This window comes from Taudactylus pleione, unplaced genomic scaffold (assembly GCF_031769625.1).
Source record: "Taudactylus pleione unplaced genomic scaffold, aTauple2 ptg000290l, whole genome shotgun sequence".
Classification (NCBI taxonomy): Eukaryota; Metazoa; Chordata; class Amphibia; order Anura; family Myobatrachidae; genus Taudactylus; species Taudactylus pleione.
The window spans coordinates 7420281-7441830 of record NW_028284692.1 but is presented as its reverse complement, the minus strand read 5'-3'; the positions used below and the strand labels follow the sequence as shown (position 1 = coordinate 7441830).

At 46.9% G+C, this 21550-nt stretch overlaps 1 protein-coding gene across 6 annotated transcripts in view; it reads right to left on the bottom strand.

Annotated features, from left to right (window-relative positions):
- CACNA1G (calcium voltage-gated channel subunit alpha1 G) overlaps positions 1–21550 on the bottom strand; it is a 236304-nt gene that overhangs the window by 199174 nt on the left and 15580 nt on the right. For all 6 annotated transcript variants that reach the window (XM_088482620.1, XM_088482626.1, XM_088482622.1 and 3 more), the window contains exon 2: positions 18619–18752. In XM_088482620.1, coding sequence (XP_088338746.1) covers positions 18619–18752 — 134 coding nt within the window. The remainder of the gene's footprint in view (positions 1–18618; positions 18753–21550) is intronic.

Below are 21550 nucleotides of genomic sequence, written 5' to 3'. Positions count from 1 at the left end.
GCAGATGGTGATATGGAGAGGCAGAGGGTGATGGGCAGAGGCAAACCGGCAGAGAGTGATGGAGAGAGGCAGATGGTGACAAAAAGAGGCAGAGGATGACGAACATACAGTAACTTGGAGAGGCAGAGTGTGATGGGTAGAGGGTGACAGGGAGGGGCAGATGGTGACCTGAAGTCCAGGTGGCGGTAAGTCACTAAACAGAGGACTCAAAAATGCCCTTTCCTCCTGCCTGCGGTACTCGAGAGAACTCCTCTGCAGTACCCACACGCAGCACGTGCCCAGCAGCCCAGCCTGTACGGGACTGCTGACAATCTGGACTGTTCAAAGCAATCCCGTGGGGGTAGTAGCTACTGACAGCTGTCAGTTTGACATCTGACGATGCTGCGGATCATTATTCATGATGATTTCATCAGTGGACTTCAATGGGGCAGACACAAGCAAGATGGCAGCCCCCACTGTACTGAGCCGACACTGCTGGCACCCTCTCACTGTTGACACCGCCGACACCCCAGCACTGCCGACACAACCGACACTCCCACACTGAGGGCACTGCCGGCACCCCAGCACTGAGAACACTACCGGGACTCCCGCACTGCCGACACCGCCAGCACTCTCGCACTGAGGGTCTCATTCAGACCCGCTCGCGAGCGCAGGACGCTCGCAAGCGAGTCGATGGTACCCAAATGCGCATGCGCACGACGGAGGGAGCTCGGTCGTGCGCATGCGCGAGACCCTTATGGGTCTTGCACCAAAGGGGGCGTGCTGTCGATGGTGACTGACAGCATGCCCCCTTTGGTGGGCGTGCCGGGGGCGTGTCTACCAGACGGAGTACGTCTGGGTCCGGCCCCACTGACATCACTAGTGATGTCAGTGGGAGTGATTTTGGCTCTGATAGAGCCAAAATCACTCCAGGGCTTGCGGCACCGAGACCCTACCGCAGGGTCTCGTCGCAAGCCCGATGGTCGCGATGGTCTTGACCATCGCGACCATCATCATGGACGCTCGCATAAGCTGTGGGTGGTCACCCACAGCTATGCGACCATCCAAGAGGCCGCTCCATTTTCAGGTAGGAGGGCCCTGATTCAGAGCGAGCGCTCTGGTCAGAGTTTCCGGCTCTGAATCAGGCCCTGAGAATACTGCTAGCACCCCTGCACTGCCGACACCGCTGGCACCCCCAAACTGCCAACACCACCGGCACCCCTCCACTAAGGACACGGCTGGCACTCCTGCACTGCCAACACTGCTGGCACCCCAACATTGAGAACACTTCCGGCACTCCTGCGCTGCCGGCACCGCCAGCACTCTTGCACTGAGGACCCCTCCGCCACCACCGGCAACCCCACACTCCCTCTGTCACAGTAAGTGCACCATTGGTTTATCAAACCTGCACTGTATCCGACCCGCACTGTATCTGTCCTGCACTGTAACCTGCACTGTGCCCTACCTGCACTGCATTTGACCCGCAATGTATCCGACGTACATTATGTCCAACCTACACCATATCTAAGCCACACTGTATCTGACCCATACTGTATGTGACCCACACTGTATCCAACCCTCCCTGTATTAGACACACACTGTATCTGACCCGCATTGTATTCGCCCAATAGGTACGGAATTCTGTTTTTGTGGTTGGGGAGATTTTGGGGAACTGGTGAACACTGGCTGGCTAGGCACCACTGGGGGGGAGGTTATGGTTAGGCACTAAGGGGAAAGGGTTAGGTTTAGGCACAAATGGGGGAGACTTATGTTTAGGCACTAACTGTGAGGGTTAGGGTGCGGGGTGGGGGTGGGGGCTAGGGTTAGGCTACAAGAAGGGAGGGTTAGGGGGAGAAGGGAGGAGGGTTAGTATACTTACCCGACCATCGGGACGCCGCTGTCGGTATTTTGACAGGAGGCATTCTGACTGCCAGTATTTCATACCCCTTCCACTGAGAATAGGCATGTGCTGGGTGCATGTGCACTTGTGCACATCCACGTCTGCTGTTGCTACTTTACACATGGTTTAGGGTTTTTTTCTTTGCTGTTTGTTAACTACTACTACATTAGAGCAATGATATTCTATGCACGATTCTTAGTAAATTTCTGTGTTGGATTGTTTTCTATTGAAATTACTTGTGAGTTGGTGCGATTGGTTATTGCTAAAACATTACTAATTTGCAAAACAATTTGAAACAGAAATAACTGCCGTGTATTTGTGCTGCTGCTCTGTTGTTTAGTTTAGCCAGCCAGCCTTTGGCCTATGTTAGTGAACAATATTGTGAGCTGTGAGGTGGTCAAAATTGAGTAGAAATAACTGGAAATTAATATTGTTGAGGTTACAATACTCTAGGAACAAAAAAGGCCCAAACTATGTGATTTTAGCTTTTTGGAAAAAATTCTAAACCAAAACCAGTCATGGCATTTCAGCAAAACTAAAAACGGATGACAAATTAAAACCAAAACCAAAAACAGCAAAATGGTCCGGCGCACATCTCTAATTGACAATGAAGATGGGCCCCCTCAGCTCTGAGCCCCATAGCAGTTGCACCCCTTGTATCTATGGTAGTTATGCCCATGCATTCAGCAAATAGCTTGTGTTTGTCAAGTACAAGTTAAACAATGGGTCAAGGGCAAGGCACTTATTGCTTGTTGGGCTTCAGTGGAAATTGTAACTTGAAAGCAATGTTAGGAAATGAGCCCTAAATAGTGAGACATGTCTGATAATAAGTAACAATAGACTGTTATTGTGATCTGTCTTTGTAGAGAGATTACTGTCTCTGTGGATAGACTGTGACATATGACAGTGGTTCCCAAACTGGGTGTTGTGGCACTTTGGGCTGCCTCGGGGCACTTGCAGGGGTGCCACTATTGGCTGATCCTATGATGTTTTCAGGTGTCAGCACTGTGCGATTGGTTTATTAACTGGTAAAAAGCAGATGCAGAAAAACACAGGGTTAATGCAAGTACTGTATGCAGCAGGAACAGGATGAAATATCTAGTAACAGGTACCTATATGCACACACACATACAGTGGTGGCATTGGGATGTATATAAAATATAAGAGTGGTGACACAGTGCCATAATGGGGCCTTGTGGCAAACAAACTCCGTTACAGGAGACTCTCAGGGGCATGTCCTTCACTTTGGGACGCTGGAGATAAGTAAAAGTGTGGAAAACCGTGCATGAGCAGTAGTGCATTTGGCTGGTCGGTGGTCGCGCCTCTGGTGGATCTGGGTCTTAGGGCCTGATTCAGAGCCGCTCGTAAGCGGCCGCTCCTTCGCTCCGAGCGATGTTCGCACATCTGCGCATGGGTCGTAATGTGCATGCGCCAACCAGTCAGTGCGGTCGGAAAACGTGTGTTCGCAAAATTGCCAGTGCCTGCTAATTTGAGTGACAGGATGAGGCGTTTGTGGGTGGTAACAGGGGAAGGTGCTTAAAAACAGGGAGTGGAGATCCGAACGCAGGCGTGCCAAACGGTCAAAACGGGCGTTTTAAGGGTGTGCATAATTAACAAAGCAGCGTCATCGGCCACGTCACTTGGTTGTCTCTTAGCCTGAACTGTTCGCATGATTGCGGTAGGAAAATCCAACCACAAGCACTGCGAGCAGTTCAGACGCCTTTCGATGTACTCAATTAAACTAATAAATAGCGGAGATGACGTATGATGCGAGCGGCCAGGGGGCGTCTTTTCAAAATAGCGAGCGCATGTTTCGTTCGCTCGCTCAGACATAGAGGCGTCAACAGACCGCAAAGATCGAGCGCTGTATTTAAATAGCCGGCCCCTTTTTCTGAATGAGCGAGCGCAAATAGCGTCCGGCTCTGAAGCAGGCCCTTAGTGTCCAGAGTATAAGGGAGGCGCCAAGCCATGAGTTTGTGCCCAGTACTAAATAAAATTATTTAAGATCATTGTGATAGGCAAAACCAGCGCTAGTGTCTGCATATCATAAAGTCTGTGAACTAACAGAAACACAACCGTATCCGCCACAAAATAACTGAACCTAAATATAGGTAAGCGCAATTTTACTGAATTTAATCATTTTATTTATTAACAGTAGCATATTCCGTTGCACTTTACAATTTGAAACAACATGAATAGAACAAGACTAGGTTGTAAGAGACAGACATATAGGTAAGAGGGCCCTGCTCGCAAGCTTACAATCTATAGGGAAATAGGTGTTGATACACAAGGATAGGTGCTATATATTGCATTTTGGTCCAGCCAGATTGCAGAGGTATGATCCAGTTACACTGGAAAGTTGGCCTAGGGTCAGGAGGATGTGAACGAACGACTATGTGTGAGGTTATGTGTGGACTGTGAGAGGTGATGTAATTAGATATGGAAACTATGAAGGTTATGTGGGAGACTCTAGAATCTTATAAACTTGTCTGACAAGGTGAGTTTTCAGGGAACGCTTGAATGTTTTGAGACTAGCAGAAAGTCTTATTGTGTGTGGGAGGGTCATTCCACAGGGTGGGTGCAGCCCGAAAAAAGTCCTATAACTGTGAATGGGAGTAATGCGTGGGGATGAGAGATGCAGATCTTGTGCTGAGCGGAGAGGTTGGGTTGGGAGATATTTTGAGATGAGTGAAGAGATGTATGTTGGTGTGGTTTGGTTAATAGCTTTATGTGTAAGTGTATGTATTTATATTGAATACAATAGAAGACCGGTAGCCAATGGAGGAACTGACAGAGTGGATAGGCAGACAATGAACATTTAGTGAGAAAGATCAGCCTCACAGCTGCATTCATAATGGATTGTAGCGGCAAGAGTCTGTTTTTGGGAAGACCAGTAAGGAGGCTATTGCAATAGTCTATGAGGGAAATAATGAGTGCATGGATTAGAGTTTTTGCAGTGTCTTGTGTAAGATATCGTCATATTTGGCTATGTTTTTTAGATGTATGTAACAGGTTTTGAGACAGATTGAATGTGGGGAACAAAGGACAGTTCAGAGTCAAGGATGACACCAAGGCAACAAGCTTGTGGGGTGGGGTTGATTGTCGAGTTGTCAACAGTGATAGAGATATCAGGTTGGTAACTACTACTGGCCGGTGGAAATATAATTAATTCTGATTTGGTTATATTAAGTTTGAGGTGGCGAGATGCCATCCAAGATGAAATGGCAGAGAGACATTCAGGGTAACGGACCACCACAGATGGTGACAAATCTGGGGAAGATAGGTAGATTTGAGTATCGTCCATATACAAATGATACTGAAAACCAAAAGGGCTGATTAGTTTGCCAAGAGAGGTGGTATAAAAAGCAGAGGACCTAAGACTGAGCCTTCCGGTACTCCAACTGATAGAGGTAGAAAAGTGGAGGTAGAATCAGAATAGCGAACAGTGTAAGAGTGATTAGATAGGTAGCATGAGAACCAAAAAAGGACTGTGTCTTGAAGACCTACGGATTGTAATGTTTCTAAGAGAAGAGAGTGGTCAACAGTGTCAAAAGCAGCAGAGAGATCTAGAAGAATTAGAAGTGAGGAATGTCCTTTAGCCTTGGCAGTGACCAGATCATTTACTACCTTAGTCAATGCTGTCTCTGTGGAGTGTTGGGAACGAAAGCATGACTGAAGTGGGTCCAATAAGTTGTGGGTGTTAAGACAGTGTGTGAGGCGATTGTAGGCAAGTCTCTCCAGTAGCTTGGAGGGGCAAGGGAGCTGGGAGATACTTGAGAGAGAGTTATGGTCAGAATTTATTTTTTCAAAATGGGAGTGATCACTGCATACTTGAACAGTGATGGAAAGATACCAGTAGAGAAGGAGAGATTACAGATTTTAGTTAAGGGTGGGATGAGCACAGGAGACTTGTGAGGGAATAGGATCAAGAGGAGAGGTAGTAGAGTAGGAGAATGAGAAGAGTGTAGATACTTCATCTTCATTAGTGGGGTCAAATGAAGAGAATGTGCCATCGGGTTCAGGTAGGGAATTGAGGAGGTCACTGGCTGAGGAAGTGCCCACCATTTCTTTTCAGATATTATCAATCTTGTCCTTGAAATAGGATGCAAGATCTTGTGCACTGATAGTAGCAGGTGGTTTGGGTGAGGGAGGGGCAAGAAGTGGTTTAAATTCAAAAGTCGCTTTAGGTTAGCGGCTTGGGCAGAGATGATAGATTAGAAATATGTTGTTTGGCGGTATCTAGTGCATTACGATAAGAGTGGTAGATAGTCTTATATGTGAGGAAGTCACTTGGAGTACGAGATTTATGCCACTGACGTTCTACTTTATGTGACAGTTTTTGTAGGTGTCTTTTTGGAATGCCACGGTTGATGTCTAAGTCTACGTGGAGTGTGATGGGTAGCTGGGCTAGAACTAGCCCTTGATGGAGTCAAGGGCTAGTTCTAGGATCTGGTTCAGGTGTGATACAGCAGTCTCATTTCAGCTAAATGTCTAACTGAAGAAACTTTTGGCCTAGGAGTGCCATGAAAAAATGCTTATACTATAGCGCACTATGGCCCTCATTCAGACCCGCTCGCAAGCGCTATGCTCTCGTAAGCGGGTCGATGGTAGGGCACTGCCCACGCACCACGCGTGCCACGCGTGTGCGCAATCCCCGTAGCGAGAGAGAAATTCACTTGCTCCGGGGCTTGCTACAAACAGGGCGACTGTCGATGTTGATCGACAGCTCGTCCCATTTTGTAGGTGGGGAGGGTGGGTGGCTGGACAAACGGAGGCATTCCAGAAGGAACACCTGCCATTTGTGGGCGGCCCTACTGACATCACTCGTGATGTCAGTAGTGAGCTTCCTGCTCTATTAGAGCAGGAAGCTCACTGTGGCTTGCGGCAGACAAGACCCTACCACAAGGGTCTCGTCGCAAGCCCGATGGTCGCGACCATCACCTGACCGCTTGTAAAAGCTGTGGGTGGTCACCCACAGCTTAGCGAGCAGCCAGGAGGCCGGGTTATTAAAAAAAAAGCGTCCGCCGTCATTCAGAGTGAGCGCTCGCCTTTTGTGAGTGGCTCTGAATGAGGTCCAATGATTCAAGAAAGTGTGGGTACCACTGACAACCACCACAAAGTAAAATTCCAGGACCTTATTCAGCTACGGACGGAATTGCAAAGCTGCATGCAAGCAGCTTTGCAAATCCGTCTCTGCAGATATGGTAATGCAGCAGGAGGCTTCACGCCTCCTGCTGCATTACGTATATGAGCTGCGTTGGCCAACGCAGCATTGGATACTCTGCGGATCATCGGCCAGCTAAGGTGACCCATGACAGTTCAGTGCCAGGCTACGTGCGGGATCACAGACCCGTTCTGCACATGTGCAGAATAGGTCAAGCGCCTGCGCAGAATCCCGATCATCAGGAATCTGCGTTCAGCAGTGCACTAGCGTGCACTGCTGAATAAGGCCCTCAGTACAGCAGATGCGTTGCAACACGACTCACAGTTTTTTCATGATGAAAGGCAACATAACACAAAATATAATAAAACAAATACTATGCCTGTCCAGCTCTAACTAAATAGTAAGCTTTCCCTCTATACAGTGTTGGACTGGGGCATGAAGGGCCCACCGGTGGAAAGCAATGTTAGGGGCCCATGTTTAAAGGTTGTGGCCAGCCACCGCAGAGCTTAGAGGACATAACCTTCAGTAAACATGGATGTTACAGTGCATGGTCTGTTCATTATCTACCAGGTAACTGACCCTGTAATAAAATAACAATGTATAATTTCAGTGCACTGTCTGAAACCTGACATTAGAAAAGAAGGTAGAGCCCTCAGGCAGTGGGGCCCACCGGGAGTTTCCCCTGTACCCCAGTGGGCCAGTCCGACCCTGTCTCTATATTATATCTCTATAAAAACAAAGTATGTTTCCCTCACTCTTTTAGTTTTAAGTCAGATTCTCAAACAGAAACTCCTCTCATGGTCTCTTCAAAGAAATAATAGGTCCTTGCCTACTGGAAAAGTAGGCAAGTCTCCCGCACCCTCCTCCACCGCCCACACCCCCCGCAGCTCCCCTTCCACTTGCACAATGTCTGTTTTCTCTGAACTGTACAACAGGACGGGGGGCACAATGACGAGATTGTGCCACCACGTCCCATGCACCACCCACTTTCCCAGTCCCCTCTCTGCTGACCTCTCGGAAGAGGAGGCAGCAAAGTCAGTAGGTATGCACTAGATTAATCAAAATGGATTGCTAATTGTTTACTGAAGATTATTAGCTGTAATGCTAGACTTTGTCTAGCTATTATTAATTATTTTCTCTGTCTCCAACCTCTCCTTCTTTCTCCTCACCCCCTCTCTGCCCCCCACTATTCTTTCTTCCCTAACTTCCCTAACTTTCTTCCATCACTTTCAAACCAACCTCCCCCCCTCCCCAAACTGCTTGTGTATACTGACTAAGGACAAGATGTATTAATTATAATTGTGATCCTTAGCGTCCATCATCGACCACTTACTTGCTGGAAGGACAGGCAGTATTCTTCATCCTTCTTTTTGCTTGGACAGCGCTGCGATAATCAGCTGTCCCAGCAATGCTACGACTTCCAGGTTTATGACCCAGTTGATGTAGTGCGCATTCGCTCCCATCAGGATGAACATGCTCTAGAGGTCATTATTGGATGATCATGTGATATTGTAGCCAATAGGCTACAATAGCTAATGCCAGCTAATGATGCATGTCGCTAATAGTTTAGGATATGCTAAAGAAAAGATTAAATACAGTATGACTTACAAGAAATTAGAACTATACAATTAAAGAAGGCACCTCAGGGAGCAATATGGTAAGATCATAGTTTCCCTGTGATGGATTCATTGGAAACAGTCACGGAATAAGAAGATACAGTATGCTATTCTCACTTTGTAATGCAAACAGTCTGAGCATTGGGGCACTCTTCTTGCTGGGACCAATACTCTCTACCACTACTGTTACCTACTGTCTCTAACTATTCAGGTTCTCTCTGTCCCAGCTGCATACCTGACCTCTTGGCATGGTATTACTGCAGATTTTAATTATTATTATTAATAATATGTGTTAGACAGCATGCACTGTATTTTGTGTAAAATTACATTAATAATTTGCCTAAAAATAAAAACAATAGCCATGATGACAAACTAACCAATGAGTACAAAAACCTAGGGACTCACTAGTATAGTAATTTTGAAAAAATCCCATTGCAGTTGTCTACCTGGCAGAGTCACCGCCAGAAACACATGGGCCTGCTAACACTACGTAAACACAGTAAATTAACAGGAAATCAGAGCTATAATTCAGTTGTCAATGAATATTTTTTTTTATTCTTCAATGTGTTTCTTCCCGTTGCAACTGTTAAAGCCATACATCCTTTTGGCAGGCAAAATGTAATGATAAAAGTGTCTGTTCTTTTCATGCCTGTTATTGATAAATGTGTGGATTTTTTGTGTCTTAATGGAGTATTTCTGTTTAAAGCCTCACTTATGATTAAAATATTCAAAACAGTGGCATAGACAGCTTTTTTGACATGAGGGGGAGTGAAGTTGGTAAAATAGGTGCCCCAGGACCAGGTGTTCCAAAATTCAAATATCAACATCTAAATACATTATTTGCATCCAAATTTCATCAATAGTCCCCCCTAACATTATTTTAATACCCCCATACACATACACAGGGCAGACTAGATGGGCCAAGTGGTTCTTATCTGCCGTGAAATTCTATGTTTCTATACCATACAGAAACAGTATAAAGCAACATAGTCAGAGTTAGAACTCAGTAATGTCCATACAGTAAACAGAGCCTCCACTGAACGCCATACCGTACACAAAGCATTGCAGTTACTGCCATACAATACAGAGAGAGTTTTTATGACTGCAATACAAAACAAAGCACATTTTGTGACTGCCACATGATACAGAGAACATTGGCCCTCATTCAGAGGCGGTCGCAAGAAGTGAGCGCTCGCTCTGAATGAGGGCGGCCGCTTGACTTTTCAAGTGCGGCCTCCTGGTCGCTAGCTAAGCTGTGGGTTACCACCCACAGATTTAGCGACCGACCAGGTTGATGGTCGCGATAGTCAAGACCATCACGACCATCGGGGTTTGCGACGAGACCCTAAGGTTGGGTCTCGGCAACCGCAAGCCCCAGGGAGCTTCCTGCTCTGATCGAGCAGGAAGCTTCCCACTGACATCACTGCTGATGTCAGTGCGGCCAAAAAACAAAACAGCAGGCGTTAAGGAACGCCACCGTTTGTGAAACCACTCCCCCACCACGCCTACAAAATGGGTCGAGCTGTCGATCAACATCGACAGCCGCCCCTTTTGTAGTTTGTAGTGAGCTCCGGAGTGAGAGAATTTCTCTATTGCTCCGGGGCTCGCGCATGCGCAGAGCGGCCGCTGCGCGTGGGCAGGGCCTAAACACCGACCCGCTTGCGAGCGCTCAGCGCTTGCGACCGGCTCTGAATGAGGCCCATAATCCATTACCCTTCACCCTCATAAGAAAACTCACTTAAAACTTACTAATTATACTTATTAACTTCCTTAAACGGGATGTAGTTACAACCCCGGCGGTCGGGATGCCGGCGCTCAGAATACCATCACCAGAATCCTGACAGCAGTTTTTAATCCCGGCACCAGAATCCCGACCGCTGGCATCCTGACGGTAAGTATTAGTGTTAGGGGGAGGGTTAGGTTTAGGGGCTAGGACACTTACCTAATTGGGTTGGGATTCTGACTTTCGGGATGGCGCTGTCGGTATTTTTACTGCCGGGATACCAACCACCGAGATCCCGTACCCAACCCTCCTTAAACTATACACAATACTCCACTATCCTCAAATCCCCCCCTATCCCCAGTGCCACTTAACTACTTAACTGTTGCTGATCTGATATCTCTTTTGCGTGCACCATTGTCATTGGAACATGAAGAAAACACTTCTTCCAACTGTGGGTAACAGCTCCTGTGCAACATGAATAGCAGAGACAAACAGAGAGGAGACATGGGCTGTGCTTTGCAGTAATAGGCTAAACCCGCCATTACAAGGTGAGGGGAAGAGGAGCATCACCCATGTGCATCACATAGATGGCGGCCAGCCACTCTCCGGTAACCACTCCTCGGCTCCCAAAATAAAAAACATATTAGAGAGCCTCCATCGGCCATACACTGACTGGCACCCCTTTCAGATAGGAACTGTTTTCAAGATTTTTTCAGCAAGGCTGCTCCCCCTGCACCCCACCCCCCTGGCTATGCCGCTGATTCAAAAATAATGAAGACCTTGCGAGCTCAATCTCTATTACATCATGCCCTGTATGTCAAAATGATAACACTAAGGGCCTAATTCAGAGCCGCTCGTAAGTGGCCGCTCGTTCTCTCTGAGCGATGTTCACACAACTGCGCATGCGTATGGGTCGTAATGCGCATGCGCAAACCAGTCATTGCGGTCGAAAATCGTGCGCTCGCAAAACAGTGAGGGGCTGCTAATGTCATTGACAGAATGTACCGTTTGGGGAAGGTGCTTGAAAACGGGGGAGTGGAGATACGAACGCAGGCGTGCCAAACGGTCAAAAGGGCGTTTAATGGGAGTGCATAATTAGTAAAGGAGCGTCATCGACCACGTCACTTGGTTGTCTTTTAGTCAGAACTGCTCGCAGTGATAGCGGTAAGAAAAACCTACCACAAGCACTGCGAGTTCAGATGCCTTTCGATGTACCCGATTAATCTAATAAATACCGGAGATGACGTGTGTTGCGAACGGCAAAGGGGCGTCTTTACAAAATAGCGAGCGCATTTTTCGTTTGCTCGCTCAGACATAGAGGCGTCAACAAACCGCAAAGAGCGAGCGCTCAATTTAAATAGCCGGCCCCTTTTTTGGAACGACCGTCTGGCTCTGAATCAGGCCCTAAAACAGTTATAAGTGTTAGTGGTGGGATACGTGCCAAACTGGGGTTATAAATGTAAAACTCAATGTTGAATTGCTTATTTTATTTCCCTATTTCATCAATTCAGCTCTATAAGTAATATCAGAGCCATCAGTCCAGAGTCTATACACAATTTTTTTAATCCTTTTTAATCTTCAACTAACCTTCTGATTCTAATATGTTTTTTTCTGAGGGGCCTATTCATCATCGAAGGCCGTATGGCCTCCGATGATGAAGTTTTGAACTCGCTGTGAGGAATACTTAAGTATCCAACTCGCAGCGGGGGCAAAGTGACAACAGAGCAATTCATCATTGGGGAGCTGGTGAGGAGGCAGCGGAGGGATCCGCTCGGATTCCTCTTTGCTTTCCCGTAACCAGTGGCGTAACTAGGGTATTTGGAGCCCAGGGCAAATTTAAAAATTAAGGCTCCCCCCCTATGGGCATGGTCAAAAGGAGCGTTCCCACTTAAAAATGGGGCGTGTCAACATGACACACACCCCTTTCTGGTCACTCTGAACATTCCTTTCCATTTCATATGCACCTTAACGCAGTGAAACTTATACAGTCACCCCTATGCATTGCCCCCAGTAGTGGTCCCCCTTACGCAGGCCCCCAGTAGTGCCCCTTATACAGTACCCCCCTGTCGTGGTCCCCCAGATGCAGCCCCCCATTAGTTCCCCTTATACAGTACCCCCAGTAGTGGTCCCCTATCCAGTGCCTCATATACAGTGCCCCCTGTAGTGGTCCTCCCTATTCAGTGCCCCCAGTAATGGTCGCCCCACTGCAGTGCCCCTTCTGTCCCCAGTAGTAAGCTCCTTATATAGTGCCCCCAATAGTAGCCCCCCCATGCAGTGCCCTCAGTAGTGGTCCCCCCTATGTAGTGCCCCCAGTAGTAGTCCCCCCCTATGCAGTGCCCCCAGTAGTGGCCCCCCTGATGCAGTGCTACAGTAGTAGCCCCCCCAGTAGTGCCCCCAGTAGAGGCCCCCCAGTAGTGCCCCCAGCAGTGGTCCCCCCGATACAGTGCCCGCAGTAGTAGTCCACCCCAGTAGATGTCCCCCCCCCGATGCAGTGCCCCCAGTAGTAGTCCTCCCCCAGTGGTAGTCCCCAGTAGAGGGTCCCCCCCCCGATGCAGTGCCCTGAATAGTGCAGACAAATACACACAGGTTAAAAAAACCAAAAAACTTACCTGAATCCCCGCTCCAGCTCCGGCTTCTGCTCCCGCCGCCGTACTCACGTCAGTCCTCCCTGGCAGGCGCGCTCTGAATTATGGGAGAGACGTCATGACGTCTCTCCCGTCACCCACCGAAGGAGCCGGAAGGCGGAGCTCATGAGTGAGCTCCAGCCCAGCTCTTGCAGTGGGCGCAGCAGCAGCCAATGAGAGTCTGTCTGACTCTCATTGGCTGCTGAAACACACATTGCTGGCGGCGATGTGTGTGTAAATGTGTAGTGCAACTGCACTCACTGTGGTCTGAACTACACTAGCTAACTAGGACTCGCCGGTACCGTGGCCTGCGGTGACCCGCGCCGACGGTCCCTTGGCACCCAGGGCATGAGCCCCGGCGGCCCTGCCCTAGTTACACCACTGCTCGGAACTCCTTCCCATAAGAAGGAGCGGGGATCCGAGAACAAGCGCCGTCTGAAGATGGCGCTTGTTCTCGGCAACAAATCCTTGCTGAATGCCAAAGGGGTCCTATCGGACCCCTCATGATGAATGGCCCGGTAACTTAAATATGCGGAAACTAGCGTTTCCGCATGGTTACCGGGCCATTTATCATTTGATGAATAGGCTCCTGTATCTGAAAAATAAATAATTGTGATATATTTCTTTTTGTACAGTTGCATAGTTAGAAATGATTGGGAGAAGGCCCATTAAATTAAACAGTTCATATATTTCTCTGTATTAAGAGTTTGGTATAAAAGATCTACATTAAAAAGATGGGCAATGTCTAGATAGACCCCAACTGGTAGACAGTCAATAGTTAGATAGGGACAAAAGGTCAACAAATGACAAAAGGTCGACACACAAAAGGTTGACATAGACGAAGATAGACAGGTACAAATGGTCGCCATGGTCAAAAGGTTGACACAAAAATTGGTGACACAAAAATGATCAACACGTTTTTATTCTTATTTAACCCTAATCTTCACCCTAGCCCTAACCCTGCCCTTGGAGATAACACTAACCCTCCCTCCTGATGCCACTGCCCACCCCTAACCGTAAGGGTAAATGCCTTACCCTAACCGTCCCTGCTAGAGTTTAACCCTAACACTACGGTAAATGCCTAACCCTTACAAAGAAACCATGAGTCGACCATTTTTTTGATCATCCATTTCAATGTCGACCTTTTGACCTGTCTACCATTTGTACCAGTCTATTTTCATCCATGTCGACCTTTTGTGTGTTAACCTTTTGTCCCTGTCTACCTATTGACTGTCTACCATTTGCTGTCAATCTAGACATTTTTAGTGTAGATCTATTGACTGGAACCCCTGTTTTAATACATATATCTATTTATTGCTTTGATGCAGGCTCTTGTTCTGGTTAACTGAGAAGAGGAGTGCAGTTGCTGTGTTTCTTATGTCAAAATGCTCTTGTATTCTCCCTAACAAGTCTATCTATCATATGGAAGAAAGCACTATCTGTACAAGTACAGCTGCAATCCTTCTTCTGCTAATGCTATTTCAGTATGGCAATAGCAGGAGAAAATTCATATCATTATATTTTGTACTTTTATACTCATTACACCCACCTTACTCACTGACTGCATTATATATCGGTGTCCCCCCTCCATCACTGTTAGCGCCATATCCCCATCCTCTCTTATACACATTTTTACACCCCTCACTCACTGACCACAATATATATCTGTGCCCCGTACTCACACCCCCCTAACTGATTGTAGCAGGCTCCGTCCCCTACAAAACGCCTCAGCCACTGACTTGTTATATGTGTCCCTTCCCCCTCACTGATTGTAGCAGGCTCCCCTCAACATGAATCATTTCCGACGCCCCTGATAAAGTGCCCTGTGCACAACAATTGTACTGTTAGTGTCAATCCATCTAAATAGCAAACAGGTGCAGCCAGCACGATGCACTTCCTTTCTTTCTGGGCATGTCCTGGCTCCTCTGTCCCTGTGTGTGACATTATACGCTAGTGTGTGATGTCATGACGTCACACACACAACGCGGCCGAAGACGGAAGAGTGTTCCCCTCTGGAGCTGGCACCCGGTAGGCTGCTAGCTATTAGACAAGTGATTTTTAACTTGAGGCACCCTACACAACATGTTGAAGTTGCCAAGGCACACTATCCAGCAGTGCGGCTGTGTGACCTATGAAAATACATACATATTGGTTCCCACATAAAAAAAAACACACACACACATTGGCCCCCAGAGAAAAAAATACACATTGCTCCCCACAGAGAAAAATAAAATTACATTCATTGGCCCCTACCTGTCCGTAGCTGGGAAAGCTGACTGCTGTCCCTGTCTTGTCACTCTGGCTGGAGTTGCTCTTGCTCAGCGGGCGGATAGGCGTCTGGCTGGCTGGGGCTGGCAGGCATGAAATATGATGTCACGCTCCGCGTCTGAAAAGGGTTAGGACTAGACTATACAGCGCAGATGGACCTGTGACGTCACACCCACGTGACCCGGCCTGAAAGGGGGAGGGGCGGGGATGCTAACGGGGACCAAAAGTGTCCCCTCGCGGGCTCGCCACGATTCGGGCACGGTGGCTCGCTGCGCTCGCCACAAATATTTATTCCCCCTCTATGTCCTAGTGGATGGTAACGCAGGAGCGGTCCAGCCTCCTGCAGCGGTCACGTGGTGGATACGTCACAGAGGTCCTTTCTCCAACTAGGAAATAGCAGCAACCATCTGAAAAGGTCACGACCGGGGCATGCCTGAGCTTCACAAAAGAGCCCAGCGCTGCCCGGGCCCATAGTATAACTGACCGACACAGCGGTTGAAAAGCGCTGTATTAGACAGCTCAGCTGCCGGAGTCAGAGCTCAGCCAGCGTGTAAAGTGTGCGGCGCTCTCTGTCATTTTTGCCAACTCGAGCATGCGCTCCACTGGAACCGCCCTACCTACGCCCCTGGTTGGGAGGTATGTTTCAGTATCAGTCATACTTGCCTACTTTTGGAAAAGCATTTCAGGGAGATTGTGAAAGCAGCACCTATGAGCGCAGCGGTAAAGTGGGCGTGTACTGCTACATCTGAGAGGCGTGTCATAAAATTGATTTACTTCCACATATAAATGTGCCCCAAAGCAGTTAGTAAGATCTACTTGTTGATGAAAACACACTGATACTTCTCAGAAAATACATGTAACCATAGGGATCATTGTGCCTTATAACCAATGCAGGGAAATTATACTAATGATCCCATTTAAATGCATATATCTCTGTTTTTTCTTTTATACAACAGCTACATAATGGGGGTAAGGTGAAATGAGGGAGATTGGTAGACTCTTCAGGGAGACAGGGAGATTGCTGCTATTTCAGGGAGTCTCCCTGACAATGAGGGAGAGTTGGCAAGTATGGTATCAGTGCACATACGCATATTCCCCAAGATGGTAAGGTAAGACAGTAAGTTAGGCCTTACTATTCCAATATTAGTATGATAAGCCACATTTTATTAACAAAGTGACAGCTAGGTACCTGTCATAACGTGGAAAGGCTCTATATTGCCTAAAAATTACAATAGGGTCCTTATCGCCATTGCTTTCAGGCAGCACTTTTATTTGTTAGGCACAACAAGATGCATGCAGCACTGGGCAAGAGGTTACATGAAAACCAATACAGTACATACATGAACAACATTGAACAGTGCAATGCACACAGTAAATTCAAGTATTGCAAATTTGCAATATAACCACAGACAAGAACTGAGAGCAGAGGAAAGGTAGTGCAACTCGCTGTAGCTGGAAGAAGCAGGCAGTGGTGAGTTGCAGGGGAAGACACAACAATTCTCAATGATCCTCTACCCATAGTATGGGCTAGTAGACAGTGCCAGAATCACTTAAAGGGAAAAGGAGACAAATACAAGGTGCACTGGTAAGAAACAAGAGGGTAGAGGACCCTGTCCGGGAGTTTACATTTTAAGAGGATGATAAACAGTTGCAGGGTATAGGGTCGCCAAGAGCACACCCCCTAATTTTTTTTTACAAAATAGCTTTTCTGGCACTGCGGAGTGGCACCAGCAGTCACACAGGGGTGCATTTGTCGCCCTTGGGAGGACGAACTGGGAAGGAGACAAGGTAGGGAGGAGGGAATGATAGGAGTTAAGAGGAGGGCTGTTAGTCTTTTGTGAAAAGTTGTGTCTTCAGGGAACTTATTAAGATTGAGTGAAGGAAAGTTGTACTTGGCGAGGGAATGTATTCCATGGAAAGGGAGGCGGGATTGGAAGGAAGTGACCAAAGTAGGGGGAAGTGGCTGTCGGAGGAATAGAGGAAAAAAAGGGGGGGGGGAGTATAGACAGAGATGAGATTAGAGATTAGGTGGGTAGGAGATTAAGGGCTCTATAAGTAAGGGTGAGAAATGTCAACTGGATTCTTAAGGGGATAGATAACCTATGTAGGAGGATGCAGAGGTGGCGGCAGATGCCGTGCGGAAAAGGAGATGATCAGGAGTATTGAGGATAGATTGGAGAATTACCATAGAGTTGTAAATAAGGGAGATGATGAGTGCATGGATAAGAGTTTTAGGGGCCCATTTATTAATGATCGCATTTTGCAATGCGATCAGGGCATCCAGTACCGCCCATGAACGCATTGCAAAATGCGATCATACCGGCTGAATGTATGATCTGGCACATGCAGGGAGACGGGCTCCGAAAAGGAGCCCGTCCCTGCGATGTGGCCGGAGTGCATGCGGGACTGCTACACATGCGCAGTCCCGCGGACTGCACATGAGCGGCGCCCATTGCCGGCGGAGGGATCTGGGAGATCCCTCCACCGGCTGAAATGCGGTAAGTCCCCATAGACTACAACAGCTAACGCTATCTTCAGATATTGATACATTTAGCAGCATCGTATCCCCTATAGAAACCTATGGGGGAGGGGCGGCTGCGGGCGGCAATGGAGGGATCACAGCAGGTATCGGAGATACCTGCTGCGGTCTCTCCTTCATACATCCGGGAGATACTTAATATTTGAGGTAAACCCCCGAAAACAGGTGTTTTCAGGGAATTTACCTCAAATTAACTTTGATAAATGGGCCCCTAAGTAGCATCTGGAGTGTAGGAAGGTCATATTCAGGACTAAAAGATGACTTGAATTTGGAGAGTGATAGAAAGAGCAGACTCAAGAATGACAGTGAGTCAGTGGATACAGAGGGCAGAAGATGTTGAAAATGGAGAGAGCGGGGGTAAGGGGGGTGTGTAGGGGAATCCTGGAAGAAGGGAAAACAATGAACTCAATCTTCACTATGTTAAATTTTAGGAAGCACTAAGTAATCCAGGGTGATATGGCAGAAAGGCAATTATGCTTACCACTGTGTCAAAATGCTGCCCATCTTCTTTACCGTTCATCATTTCACACTGATTCTACATAATATCCCAGCATATAAACTTTATTCTTCCATAAATGTGTTTGTTAGTGGAAAGGTGTGTATTAAAGTTCAGTTTGTTTGAGATTTGATCTTTCTGTACCATAGCTTTCTTTTAAGTAGACAATACAACTTTAAATAGCTAATTATTTATTCCAGATTAAATCTCTATTTTATGAATTCTGTAAGACGTCATTAGAAATCGTATTTTTAAAACGGCACATTACTGAAGTAATACAAATATGCTAACAACAACAATATCACTTACCCTGCGATAACTATAAAAAAATCTAAACGATTCCAGGTGTCTCCCAAATAGCAGTTTTTTCCAAATATTCCCAGAGCAAACATTTTGATAATCATTTCCACAGCAAAAAATGCAAAAATGAAGTCATCAAATCCCTGCAAAAAGGTAGAAAAGCATTTAGTAACATACATAAAATATAATAGGTGATAAGAACCAATTAACACATTTAAGTCTTTTATATCAATGATCCTGGTAAAATTGCTTCTTAGTTTTATGTTATAGAAATAAGATAGAGTAAAACAATGCAGAATATTTTGTGTACATTTCAGGATATATAATGTACAGGCCAGAGGCTCGCAAAAGTATTAAATGCCCTAAAAAGGCAACAAATTTCTCTGTATTACCAATTACACAGACTGTTCCAGACAGTATTTTTAATGCGATCTAGTATGGTCTTAAAGTATATTTTCAAAATCAGAATTCATTATTTGTCTGCAGATTTTAAATATTACAAAATTGGAAAATGCTGTTTGCATGAGCATTCATGCAGTCTAGTACTTTGCTGTAGCAACAGCTCTCAGTCTGATTTGGATAAGATCAAGTAAAGGTCCCCATACATCAGCGATGGATTGTCAGTGAAATACAACATGGTGGATCTCCCTGATTTGCTGATTCCGACCAAAATATGATCGGGATTGGCAAATCGGGGATTTTTAACATGAAGTTTTTCCCTTATTCCCTGATGGATCTAGATTGTCGGTTCCAGTCAGATCAGGGAAGCTGTCCATCATGTGTGGGCTACATGCAAAAGCAGCCAGTATTTATTCTTCATGCAAACAAATAAATGTATATGTGGCCCTTGCATTGCACATGGTTTGTCCAGGTGCATAATGACTTGCTCTTTTTTGCTTTACTCCCAACTCAGAATCAGTCCCACTGTTTGTGAGTGACTTTTGCTTATACTTTCTTGCAGATTTTTTCCAGCTTGTTCAGGTTGTTTGGATGACGCTTGTGGACTCTAATTTTCAAATAGTGCCAGACTCTCAGTTAGACTTGACCATTTTAGACAGGGGTGTAACCAGGGGTATGGGGTCCCATAGCAAAATTTCCTCAGGGCCCCCATAGGTCTACCTATACAGTGCCCCTGTAGTTGTGCTCATTATGCAATACAACCTGTAGTAGTGCCCATTATGCAGTGCCCCTTATACAATGCCCCCTGTAGTTGTGCCCATTATGCAATGCTTCCTGTAGTTGTAACCATTATGCAATGCCCCCTGTATTAGAGCCCCTTATGCAATGCCCACTGTATTAAAGCCCCTTATGCAGTGCCCCCAGTAGTGCTCCTTATACAGTGCTCCCAGTAGTGCCCCTTATACAGTGCCCCTTATGCAGTGTCCCCTGTAATGCCCCTATGCTGTGCCCCCGGTAATGCCACTTATGCTGTGCCCCTGGTAATGCCCCTTATGCTGTGCCTCTGGTAATGCCCCTTTTGCTTAGCCTCCGGTAATGTCCCACATGCTGTGCCCCCAATAATGCCCCTTATGCTGTACCCCAGGTAATGCCCCTTATGCTGTTCCCCATCCGTTGTGCAGTACTTACCTGTCTTCACATGTATCAGAGCTCGCCGCTCCAGCTTCGCTCTGGCGTCTGTGCCTACCGCTGACTGGATCTAACTAAATCCAGCAGGCGCGCATCCTCCTCACATGTTGGGTGATGCGGGTGATGTCATCACGTCACCCGCACACCCGCTCACTGCATTACTGGGAACGCTGGCCTCTGAAGCGATCAGAGGTGTCTTTAGACTCTGATCACTTCAGAGACCATTGTTTCCAGTTGCTCCAGCTACAGAGGGTGCAGGGAGATGCTTGCTGGGCTGGCGGGCCCCCTAAGCCACCAGGCCCCATAGCAAGCGCATCCCCTGCACCCTCTGTAGTTACGCCACTGATTTTAGAACATTCACTATTTTCTTGTTCAACTATGCTAGCAATACTTTGAATTTGTGCTTGGGATCACTGTTCTGCTGAAAGGTAAATTTCCTCCCAAGGTTTAGTATTCTAGTAGACTGAGGCAGATTGTCTTACAGTATCTCTCTGTATATTGCACCATCCATCGGTCAAAAAGCTACATTTTTGTCTCTTCTGACCACAAAACCTTATCCCACGTTTTATCTAGGTCATTTATGTTTTCTGGCAAGCTCCAGATATCCTTTGATTTGTTTTATTCTTCAGCAATAGATTCTTTCTAGCTATCCTTTCATACGGGCCAGTTATATGCAGAGCTCTTGATATGACTGACTGGTGCACCTACGCTCCTGTAGCTCCTTCAAAATGACAAAATGATAGTTGTCTTCTCTGTGGCTTCCCTCACAATTCTCCTTTTTGCTCAGAGTCGCTTACATATGAGCGACGGCCTTGTCTAGGCAGTAGCTGGGTGGTATGATACAGCTTCCATTTTCTCACAAGTGATCCAACAGTTCTCACTGAGATATTCATGCACTTGGATATTATTATATAGCCTGTTCCTTTCATGTGCATGCCTATAACGTTATCTTTCATGTTCTTTGTTCTTCATTTATCAGCTCTCCTACAGATTCACCAATATTATTTGCATTAATCCCTTACCTGGCACAAACACATGAGATGCGAACACAGCCAGGAGTGCGCTGCCTGACCAGGTATCCCATGCGTTAATGGTGCTTCTCCGGAAATCCATTCTGCACATGAGCAAAATGGAATTCCTCCTCCTGCTCAGATGCGGTGTTCTGTGACCGCCGACATCACTCACAAAATAATGCCCCAGAATGCTGTGGGAATGGCACTCTGGGGCGCATGAGCCTATACTAAAAGTGTGAGCACATGTATACTGATATCTGCGTGTGCGCCTGTAGATCCCTACCCCACGCTTTGCTGCACTCTGCAATAAGGCAAATGGCAGGGCTATGCCAAGGGGGAGG